The sequence below is a fragment of the Phocoena sinus genome, chromosome X (genome assembly GCF_008692025.1).
Source record: "Phocoena sinus isolate mPhoSin1 chromosome X, mPhoSin1.pri, whole genome shotgun sequence".
Taxonomy (NCBI): Eukaryota; Metazoa; Chordata; class Mammalia; order Artiodactyla; family Phocoenidae; genus Phocoena; species Phocoena sinus.
The window spans coordinates 75,074,760-75,087,200 of record NC_045784.1 but is presented as its reverse complement, the minus strand read 5'-3'; the positions used below and the strand labels follow the sequence as shown (position 1 = coordinate 75,087,200).

At 33.1% G+C, this 12,441-nt stretch overlaps 1 protein-coding gene across 2 annotated transcripts in view; it reads right to left on the bottom strand.

The window, feature by feature from the left end:
* The window catches only part of KLHL4 (kelch like family member 4), a 118,819-nt gene that overhangs the window by 46,850 nt on the left and 59,528 nt on the right, over window positions 1-12,441 (bottom strand). The window contains exons 3-6 of one of the 2 annotated variants that reach the window (XM_032619865.1): window positions 10,297-10,459; window positions 9,771-9,907; window positions 6,730-6,926; window positions 2,759-2,971 (exon numbers count right to left, since the gene is read on the bottom strand). In XM_032619865.1, coding sequence (XP_032475756.1) covers window positions 2,759-2,971; window positions 6,730-6,926; window positions 9,771-9,907; window positions 10,297-10,459 — 710 coding nt within the window. Of the gene's footprint in view, window positions 1-2,758; window positions 2,972-6,729; window positions 6,927-9,770; window positions 9,908-10,296; window positions 10,465-12,441 lie in introns of both variants that reach the window. The other variant, XM_032619863.1, reaches the window with a different exon arrangement.

Below are 12,441 nucleotides of genomic sequence, written 5' to 3'. Positions count from 1 at the left end.
AAGCAACCAGACTATTTGGCTTCAAAGGCCAGTGGGGCTTACATTCAAGAGACTCAGAGGGCTGTGGAAAATAGAGACTCCATATTTAGAGGACACACACAAAATCTCACATGCTCTGGGATCCAGGGCAGAAGCAGTAACTTAAAAGGAGACTGTGTCAGATCTACCTGCTGATCTTAGAGAGTCACCAGGAAAGGCAATAGGCAACCAGAGCTCACCCTGGAGTCAGACACTGGCAGCAGCCATTTGTGGGAGCTCATTCTTTCGTGTGGACACTGGTCCTGGTAAGGGCCATTTTGGAATCCTCCCTCTAGCTTATTAGCCTTAGGACCCAGACCTGCCCCCACCCAACAGCCTATAGGCACCAGTACTGGCATGCCTCAGGTGAAGTAACTAACTGAGCAGGGACATAGCCCCAATCACCAGATGCGGTATATATATATATATATATATATATATATATATATATATATATAGACAGATAGATATATACACACACACACACACACACACACACACACTCTATACAACGAAATACTACTCAGCCATAAAAAAAGAATGAAAATTTGCCATTTGCAACCACAAGGAAGGTCCTGGAGGGTATTATCCTCAGAAATAAGTCAGACAATGACAAAGACTGTATGTTATCACTTATATGTAGAATCTAAAAAAAGTGATACAAACTAGTGAACACAGCAAAAAGGAAACAGACTCTACAAAAAATAAACACAAGAGAGGGTGTGGAGCAAAGAGAACCCTCCTACACTGTTGGTGGGAATGTATATTGGTGCAGTCACTATGGAGAACAGTATGGAGGTTCCTTAGAAAACTAAAAATAGAGTTATATGATCCAGCGATCCTACTCCTGGGCATATATCTGGAAAAGAAGAAAACTTTAATTTGTAAAGTTACATGCACCCCAATGTTCATAGTAGCACTGTTTACAATAGCCAAGACATGGAAGCAATTTAAGTGTCCATAGACAGATGAATGGATAAAGAAGATGTGGTATATATATACAATGTAATATTACTCAGCCACTAAAAATAATGAAATAATGCCATTTGCAGCAACATGGATGGACCTAGAGATTATCATACTAAGTGAAGTTAATCAGAGAAAAACAAATATCATATGATATCACTTATATGCAGAATCTAAAAAAAATGATACAAATGAACTAATTTACAAAACCGAAACAGACTCGGAGATGTAGAAAACAAACTTATGGTTATCAAAGGGGAAGGGAGGGAGGGATAATATAGGAGTTTGGGATTAACAGATACATGCTACTAACTATAAAATAGATAAACAACAAGGACCTACTGTATAGCACAGGGAACTATAAGCAATATCTTGTAATAATCTATAATGGAAAAGAACCTGAAATAGAATATATATATATATATATATATATATATATATATATATATATATATATATATATAACTGGAACACTGTGCTATACACCTGAAACTAACATAACACTGTAAATCAGCTATACTTCAATTAAAAAAAAAAAACAGACTAACAGATATAGAGAACTAGTGGTTACCAGTGGGGAGAGGGAAGCGGGGAGAGGCAAGTTAGGGGTAGGAGATTAAGAGATGCAAACCACTATGTATGAAATAAATAAGCTATAAGGCTATATTGTACTGCACAGGGAATATAGCCAATATTTTATAATAAATATAAATGGCATATAATCTATAAAAATTTTGAATTACTATGTTGTACCCCTGAAACTAATATAATATTGTAAATCAACTGTACCTCAACTAAAAATAAGAGTAAATATGTACTTCCATGGGATTTAATTAACAGCTAAAAATAAAAAAAAAAAGTAGAGAAATCATCAGCAAATTAAAATATATTTTTCAATGTTAACATTTAATTAGAAATTTTTTGCAAATTGATTAATTTTAACATTTATGAAGCTACGGATACATTAAGTCCAGAAAAGTCCTTCCTTCCAATGTGAATGATGTTTGAGGACTTTAGCTACAAGTTATATAGCATATGAAGTGTGCATATGTGCCTTATACTCATATATATATGTATATATATAATATAAATGATATATACTACTGATCAGTTGGCTACAGAGAAATAATTTTGGTTATCACCAATGTTAGAATTATGTAGTGAGACTGCACTCCAACCTCACTAAACTTTACATACTAAAATTCAGTATGAGGTGGGTCAATCCTGAGTTTTATCCAAGGGCGGGCATTTGTTTTTAGGATCATTTTTAGTACAATCCTTCTGCATGCATGGTGAGGATGCCATTATAATGATGCTCCAGTGCATCTGAAGCAATTACAATATGGTTTCAGTCATAGTAGCTAATTACTCATGTTAGTTAGTAGGTATTATCCAGAATCTAACTCCTTCCTAGGGTCTCCTCTGGGATGCTACTGTAATGATTATTATCACCTTGCCTAGAAGATGGCAGGAAAAGAAAAAGAGTTAGGTTAGTCATTTTCCCTGCTTGTTACAAGTGCTATTTGGTGAGAGAGGAAACTGAATCTAATGAGTATTCTGAAGTTTGGGGATCATTTGTAGATTTTTTCCTTAAACCTTTTTTCCTTTCTCTTCATCATTATTAATATTGTTAATTGAAGGCTGTACATGTCCTTCTGTGAAACAAATCCTGTACCAGAAATTCTCTGTATAAAATTTAAAAAAAAAAGGAATGGCTTAATGCCTAGTTGTTGTTTAGAACTATAATTTACATTCCTTGGGTAAGTTTCCATACCTGTGGTGGAAGTAATGGCAGTCTGATGTAAGAAAGCAGCATTGCTAGGTCTTGTTGCCTAGCCTGCACATCATGCCTTACCCACTGCATTAGAGCGTGGAAAATAGTTTCTTCATCAGGAACATTAATGTCATCACTGCATAAAAGTTTTGAAATCTCATTAGCTGGAAGCAGGAGGAATTCTTGGTTCTTTATTACCTCGATGAAGTGTTCCTAGAAAAGAGAAATCTTCTACTGAAACTTTGTACTTTAGAAACTTCTTAACAAAATAAGCTTACCAAAACATTTCTTTTTGTTAAACTTCAGAAAAAGCCAGAGAGACAGATATATGCATTCATAGAAAATAGATGTTATTGCTGCCCGTGACAGGGTATTGGAGGAGCCTCTGAAACTGAGGAACAAAATGCTTCCACTGGGAGTTGTTTATTAAACACGAGGAAAGGCCTTAACTACTTCACAGGCCACATGGGTAGTGTCTGAGTTGATGCCGGTGCTTTTCTCTCTCAGATTTTGTAGGTGACAACAGTTTATAACTCCAGAACTGACTGATGTCAAGTTGGCCTTTAGCCAAAAACCTGAAGAGAAATGCTAAAAATTTTCAAGGTGGAGGTTATCTTGAAGGCCTGGTAGAGGCAGATTTGGCTGTGCATTTGATGGGGCAACATACTGAATTCATTTGAGATGAGAAAAAGAGACTGATTAAAAACTTCTTTCTCTTGTAAAAAAGCACAATCTTCTATTAACCAAGGCAAAGTTATTTTACAATGGATAAACATCTATAGAGTCAGGTTAATCTAAAAGTGACTCCTTTGGAGTTATTTTTTGAGGGGGAGTGGGGCTATCTCTCAATTTTTATGTTTTATAACTTGATTCTCTCTTCTGTCGTTTGTGTTGTATTTTTGTCAAGTATCAAATTTCAGGCAGCTGTGTTTCAATTTTTTTCATCAAAACACCAGTATATTTTTCCTATTTATAATGTTATATATTTTCTTTGACAACACAATTATCATTTCCAACATTTTTCATAGTAAAGATCTTAAGATTTAAACGCAATAAAATATACTTCTGAAATTGATATAAGCAAGTCTAGTTGGTAATTTATGTTGCCCAATAAATAGATATTCTGGAAGCAGCTTAAGACAGCCTCTGTATAACTGGGGGATCTGGATAAATCAAATCACTCCCTCAGCTCCACTCTGAGTTTAGCTGTTGTAGGAGGCAAGACTTCTGCCAATGAACCACCAGTACCCTTGAGTTTAGTCATTGTGGGACTGAGTTAACCTAATAGCAAAATTATCCATACAAGAATCATCAAGTTTGATAGACCCATCAGGAAGCTCTGATACCATAAATTCCAAGTTAGCTTGCCTATTTAGACAAAGAGCCCTCTTGTGACTAATGCAAGTAATTGAGAGAGAACTGCTGCTTTTACTATAGCAGATGCTCCTTGTTGAAAACCCTCTCATCTCTAGCAAAATGGTGGAGCTAGTACTAAAACTAAAAATACATTACAATTGTACAGCACTTCACACTTTACAGATTTCTTTCACAAACTTTAAGTCATCACCAATGCAATCTTGTGGGAGGTGGAATTATTCTGATGAGAAAACAGGCTATGTGAATTGTTTGATCTCTTGTGCAATAAATGGCTAAGTATGAACTCACACCTATGCCTTTAGGTCTACTTCATTTTGTTCAATACTTCAACTGCCTTTCATAAATGACATAATTTTTATGAAAGGGTTAAGAAAAAGATAAAACACTCTAAAGCTTATGGTTACCCATTACTGGTAGTGTATGTAAACTTTGAAACTCTGTAAATATTATGGAAGACCCCATCTCTCATTCTCTCATTCTTCTTTCTATCCACGCTCCAATGAAAGAAAAAAAAAAAAACAAGAGTGTGAGTGACAGTGCCCTTGGTTTAGTATTCATTTTTAAAATCCACACTTACATTGTTGCAAAATGTATTCAATGAATATAGCATATTTGCTGAATGTTTCATCGATGCAGACTACTATTTATATAATTGTGATGGTTAATTTTATGTGAACTTGACTGAGCCATGGAATGTCCAGACTTTTGGCCAAACATTATTCTGAGTATGTCTATGAGGGTATTTCTGGATGAGGCCCACTCACATTAGAAAGGGCTATCTGTTTTACTCAGTCTATGATTCAAATCACTGTAACTGAATCCTTAGAGTTTAGCATTATTCTTAGAGATTAAAATTATTTGCATTTTTATATTATCAGTACAGTATTATAAAAGCATTATTTTAGCAAGATCTTGACATCTTTTGCTGCATTTATAATATATACTAAAATAACTAAAGAGGGATTAAAGGAGATAACAGTATTGCATTTTTTTGCACATCCTGCTTTAACACTCAGTTTCAGTCACATAATAGGAAAAGGAAGACAAGTTCATTTTGAGCAACAAAAATAACTCAAGCTGTTTATCAGAATGTGTTTTGTCTGCAAGAGTAAGATACCAGACAGGAAACTGTTAATAGTTAGTTCAAGAATTTAAGTAATTTAACAGGAAGTTTTCATGTTTGGCATTTGTGGTAGGATTAATCTTTGAACTGCTGTTCCTATAGATTATATAGCATCTATATTTAGGACATAGGAATATAAATAGCATAATTAAATGACATGTTAAAATGTCAATCTATTATAATATGATTCGCCATATAATGGTATTGTTTCAGAAATATGTTTAAAACTTCAAATTTTGAACAATGACCAAGGGTGGGAAGAAGAGGGGAAGTTTTACAAGAACTTTTTAGAGAATTTAAATATTATAAGTTTGAAAATTTTAAGGTCTGTATGAAACTCTAGAAATACTTTTTTAATTATATGCATCTCAATTCTAAAATGTACTGTTAATTTTATTGTTTTTAGTTGTGATTCTCTATTGTTCATTTTTATGTACTTGCCTTTATTTTTGAATCTTAAATAAAGGTAGCTATTTTCTTAGCTTGAAATTTTATCTTTTAATTTGGTTTCTCAGAAAGATCCATCTCTTGTGTTGTTCCCTGCTTCAGAGGTTAAAAAGTTCATTTTTTTCTTTGTATAAAGGAATTATTAGCATGAATGGTAAGGATTTATTTAATATCCTCTGTCTACTTTTACTTGCCTCCCTACAATCTATATTTCATGTCACTCTCACTTGACTGAGTAAAGATAGTCTTATCCCATGCAACTTTTAAAGAATTAACACATCAAATATGTTCATTTAATTTATTATAATTACTAACAGAATTGAGAGGGATTTTAAGTTAATTAAAGAATTGAGTTGTTTTCACCGAAATAACATGTTTTCATTAAGAAATAAAAATTCCATTCAATAGAATTGTCTGATTTACTAATTTTGATAGTTCTTAAGCTCTTCCAGTTAATAGTGATCCAATAATATTACTATTTTACTTATTGAATGATGCCTATTGGGTTAGCCAAAAAGTTCGTTCGGGTTTTTCCATAACATCGTATGAAAAACCCGAACAAACCTTTAGGCCAACCCGATAAATTTCATTAGAAATAATAATTTGTACAACTTTATGAAGTAAAGTTCTAATAGTACAAAAACATCAGGGAAATTATGTTTTCTTGTTACTGTGGATTCTACTTGAAATATGCATTTGTCCAGTTTAATTGTTGGCAATATTTTCATTTCTCCAAGCTCTGAGATTAAATTAAATCATTTTAGTTTGAAAAATGTGAAATTTGCTTGTGTACAGCTCAACCAGACAAATATTTGTATCTAATATCTATTTTGTGCAAGTCATTTGAAAATTATGTAAATTTATATTGCTTTTTAATTTTATCCCAACATTATAATCTTTACCTTGGAATGGTTCTACACACACAAACACACACACACAAACACATATCTGTAAACATATAATTAGTTTAGACACTGTGTTAATATATTATCACTATAAGTTAACATGAAGCAATTGATTTTACCATTGTGTATTTATGTGCCACACTCAGGAGCTCTGTACAGCCCTGGGCATCTGCAAACGATCGAATCCCTAAGCAGTTTGAAGGGTGGAGTTGTTTTATAAGAAAATTGGAGCAGACTTCAATGACTTGAGTCAGCTGCAGAAGACAAGCTGCAGCCAGCAAATTTTCAATAGTATCTTCTTTCAATTGCAGGACACCTAAATGGTTTGAAAAAGTAAAGAATTATTATATATTCCATAAAGTAAGACACAAATATGATAGATAGCTAAAATTTTCAATTTCTTTAATTAATAGGGCTATTTTTTCTAGTGTACAGTAACTATTCAAGGAATACCTTTTGAGGTGAATATATGCAAGTGAGTATGTACAAACACTAATAAGATGGCTGAAGGGAGCCATACTAGATTATCAAAAACAACTGGAGCAAATGAACAGTGAGTACCACCATTGCAACAAAAAGCAATTTCTTGTTTCTTTATCATCTTAGACCTGCGTCTAAATCTAATACTAAAAACTGTCTACATTATGACTCAAGAAGCATTATGTCATATTGTATAAGGATTGTACAATGGGCAATACAGGTACCTGTCATTTGTGTGGAAAAATGTCTGGGTAAATAACATTAAGCTTATATGTCCATATTTTTGCATCTGTATTTATTAGCTGATAAGGGTGACTTTGCCCAAATATTACACCTGGAATTAATGCCCAGCACTGTCTTAAAAGAAAGAAAATGTTGCCAAGAGTCCTCAGCTAAAGTATTGTTTATATGATTATTTTCTTAGGTATAAAAAACAGATTCTGTTTAAAAATATCTGTAAAGATTTTTAAAAACCAAGATCAGAGCAATTTAAGCTGTTTCTTTTATATTGATATATCTGTATTATTTTTGAAGCAAGAATTATTGATGAATTAGTGCAAATGTTGTAAGTTATTTTGATAAGATATATTCCTATATTTCTGTTTTAGCCAAGCTATAGGGAAGTTATAAAGAATGATATTTCATATGGATTATATAAACTATAAAGTATTATTTTATAATTTTGTTTTGTAAAATACCTTAATATGAATTCTATCTGATTGCATAACCATAAAAATGAATAATAAAAACTGTAAGCTGCTATGTATTCGGTTCAACCTCTAAAATGTGTTGTAAAGGGATCCAGCCCATTGGCAAACTTTCTTGTGTTGTTTCTTATCCTGGATTTTGAAGGGAGAGCGCTGCCTATATTTTATGAAACTCAGAGAAGTATGAACTATTCTCAGATTCATCTGCTGTAAACATTGAAACTTGCCCTGGTTATTAAGAATAACGTTTATTTCTCAATGAATGAAACAATAAAACTCATAGAAGAAAACATAGCATAAAAGCTCCTTGGGTGTTGGCAATAAGTTCATGGGTAAGACACCAAAAACACAGTGAACAAAAGCTAAAATAAACAAGTGGGACTACATCAAACTAAAGATCTTCTCCACAGCAAAGGAAGCAAAAAATAGAGATGGAAACCTACAGAATGAGAGAAAATACCTGCAAACCTTATACATGTTAAGGGTTTAATATCCAAAATGTATAAAGGACTCATACAACTCAATAGCACAAAAGCAAATAATCCAATTAAAAATGGTCAAAAAACGTGGATAGAATTTTATTTTTCCAAAGAAGACATAAAAATGATGAATAGGTATGTTAAATGGTGCTCAGCAGCACTACTCATCAGGGAAATGCATATAAAAACCACAATGACATATCTCATACTTGTTAGGATGGCTATTATAAAAAAGAGAAGAGATAGTCAATGTTAGTGAGGCTTTGGAGAAAAGGGAACTTTTGTGCACTTTTGGTGAAAATGTAAATTGGTTCAGCCATTAAGAAAAGCAGTATGAAGGCTCCTAAAAAATAAAAAATATAGAACTACCATGTGATCCAGCAATCCCACTCCAAAGGAAATAAAAACAAGATCTTAAAGAGACAGCTCCTCTCCCTTGTTTATTGCAGCATTATTCACATGATATGGAAACAATTTAAATGTTCTTTGACACATGAATGGATAAATAAAATGTGATATACACACACACAATGGAATACTATTCAACCATGAGAAAGATGGAAATCCTGCCATTTGTAACAACATGGGTGAACCTGGAGAGCATTATGCTAACTGAACTAAGGTAGACAGAGAAAGACAAACACTGTATGGGATCACTTGTATGTGGAATAGGGGCGGGAAAGGGAAGATGGAGAAATGTAGATCGAAGGGTGAAAACTTTCAGTTATAATAAGTTCTCAGGATAAGAAGTACAGCATGGTGACTCTAGTTAATAATACGGTATTGGGTACTGCATACTTGAAAGCTGCTGAGAGTGTATCTTAAGCAGTATCACCAAAAAAAAAAGTTATCTATATGAGATGATGTGTGAATTAATTACCTTGTTCTTGGTAATCATTCATATATATATACATATATATATATATGTGTGTGTGTGTATATTTATATATACACACATATATATGTGTATATACATGATATATATTCATCAAGTTGTGTACTTTAAATATCTACAATTATATTTGTCAATTATTCCTTAATAAAGTTGGAATGAATGAATAAATAAATAACTAAATATTTCTTGGCCCCCAAACTCATCCTGTTACCTTTGTTAGATAGTTTGATTAAATATGACTTTATTATTTCAAAAGAAGAGACTAAATCTATAGAGTTAGAATATCCCACTTCCACTCTCATTTTTACAAACAAGAATGTACCCACACCTCTCAAGAGAGAGAAACATGCTCTTGTAGCTTTGTGTTAAAATAGCTCTATTTTCTCATGGTCAAAAATGTTATAGTATATTATTTACCTCTTGCTCTTTTATATTACTGTATTTAAATACTGATTCTGCCACTTACTACTTTAGGAAATTTACTTAACTGGTTTATCCTTCAATTTTCTCACTTGCAGAGTCATAATAATAATAATGTGGGTTATATAATATAGAGTTACTGTGAGGATTGAATGAGTTAATACATGCCAAGCACTTACCGGTGTAAGCATACTGCACCAAGGAATTAAGTGCATTAGGATCGACTCCTTCCATCCTGACCTCTTCTTGTTTGGCTTCAAGCACATCATTAGTAAACATTGCAGCAAAATAATCAGACACTGCACTGAGAACCAACCTGGAATTAGGAATGTTTCATAGGAAATTAAATCAGTCCATAATCTCACTGAAAAACATGAAATATAGTCGGTAAGTTTTTAACACTGATGAGTACGTTTTCTGCATAAATCTTTCATAGTTCAGTAAAGTGTAGTGAAATTAGAAAGGTAAATTAAGTAAGTTGATTTTGTTTAAACAATTTGTGCTGTTTCTCTTCATCAATTTCTCTAAAGTTTGGCTCTTCTAAATATCACACAGGGAAACAGATCATATAGGCTAGTGCTTTTTCAATATAAAAACGTAAAAATCTATTTTCCTCAATGCTCCAATTTGTAATCAATGGACTGATTCTTTCTCATTCATGCTAGCTATAGTCATTAAATGATCTGTCTGCTTAAGGATACTTACCGATGGGCTGGGATTCTGAGGTGTCCGGCAATGAGTAGCACATCACACAATTGTTTCTCTTTCAGGTAGTTCTCCATTTTATGAAGAGTTTGTTCCGCATGGTTTACAGCATGGAAGTGCTCCTCAGATCTGCTAACATTCATTTCTTCAGGATGCTGTGTATCTAATCTAAAAGGGGGATGAGTGTGAGAATATATTTTTTTCTCCTAGTGGGTGTGCAAAAATCCAGTAGAAATTTAGGCACATCTACTTCTAAAAAAAATAAATAGAATTAAAGTAAACTTAAAATTTGCCCACCAATCCTAAATATTTCACTATTATTGCTCCCTAACCTCCATTAAAGTGAGGTGTCATGATTACTATTTATGTCTGGAATGTAACCATGGATGCGACTATGCATGGTTCAATGGCAGGGCTAGTGCTAATTGTTATATGCACAAACATAAACTTCAAGATACAAGCCTCTTTCTTTGATTTTTATTAGCATCACAATTATGCCATTTGGCATGAAATTGTAGGCATGATTCAAAATACTTTTCAAATTTGATTATATTCTGAAGTTTCTCCATGGAGTACTTATTACACATCAGAGATATTTCTTGAAGAATCTCAAGGCCGAGACTTCCACAACATTGTTTACAATATGTCATTCCCATCAAGAAAATAAACATATTTCCATCTTTTATTTTTTTTCAGCTTTACTGAGATATAATTGACATACTACATTAAGTTTTAGATGTACAATGTGATTATTTGATATACATATATATTGTGAAAGGATTACCACAGTAAGGTTAAAGTATCCATCATCTTACATAGTTACCATTTTGTGTGTGTGTGGTGAGAATATTTAAGATCTACCCTCTTAACAATTTTCAAGTATACAACACAGTATTGTTAACTATAGTCACCATGATGTATATTAGATCCTCAGAACTCATTTATCTTCTAACTGGAAGTTTGTACCCTTTGACTGTTTAGGCAAAGATGATGACTGTTGAATCTGCAATAATGAAAGCTGTTTACATGTCTTTTCAACCTCATACAATGGTGGAATTTAAGTACTAACACAAGCACGTAGAGGTTTACAGTGAGTAGAAGCTTAAAATTTTGATGGTAAGATGAACATACTTTTCTTGCTACGATTCTAGCTTCCAGGCATCATTTTCCAACACCAGTTAAGATTAATTTTAGGTCCCTCCCACAATTTAGGCTGTATTTCTTTGAAGACAATTGGCCCAGGGTGACATTACTCTCTTTTTGTCTGTGTAATTCAAATAAATGTTTCATCTGCAAATCTTCTTAACCTTTAAAGATTATTTTGGACATTCTGTCACAATACTGTATGGACAATCAGGGTAATAGGATATGAATATTCTTAAAAATTGCTTATTTTTTTTAAAAAAGGAACAATCCCTTGGCACCATAGAATGGAAGGAATTCAGGTTTCACTTATCCTAATCTTTCCTCTGTTCAAGAAATGGTTTGATTCACATTGAGTCAATCAAACATTCAATATCTAATTATCTTAGCTGTCCTTGTGTATACTCCAGCATGTATCAGAGATGGGCATATTCTAAAGGAGGAATATGCTTTGGGAAGTTCTTGCTGGGAAATATTTCTTTTTCATTTCCTATGTGGATGCCTGTGTGTGTGTGTGTGTGTGTGTGTGTGTGTGTGTGTGTGAAAGAGAGAGAGAGAGAGAGATTTCCCTGGCAAGGACTTCCACTACTATATTGAGTAGAATTGGCACAAGTGGGCATGCTTGTCTTGTTCCTCATCTTATAGGAAAACCTTTCAGTAACCATTGATATGGTGATTTTTACAATGGCCTTTATTATGTTGTGGTAGCTTTCCTCTTTTTTGTAGTTTGTTGAATTTTTTTTAATAATGAAAGGGTATTTAATTTTGTAAAATGCTTTCTCTGCATCAGTTGAGATGATTGTTTTTTCCTATGTTATATTAATTATAGGGTATTGCATCGATTGATTTTCATATGTTGAAACAACCTCACATTGCAGCAATAAATCCCACTTTATCATGGCTTATAGTCCATTTAATGTGCTACTGAATTCTGTTTGCTAGTGTTCTGTTGAAGATTTTTGCATCTATATTCATAAGAAATATTTGTCTGCAGATTTCTTT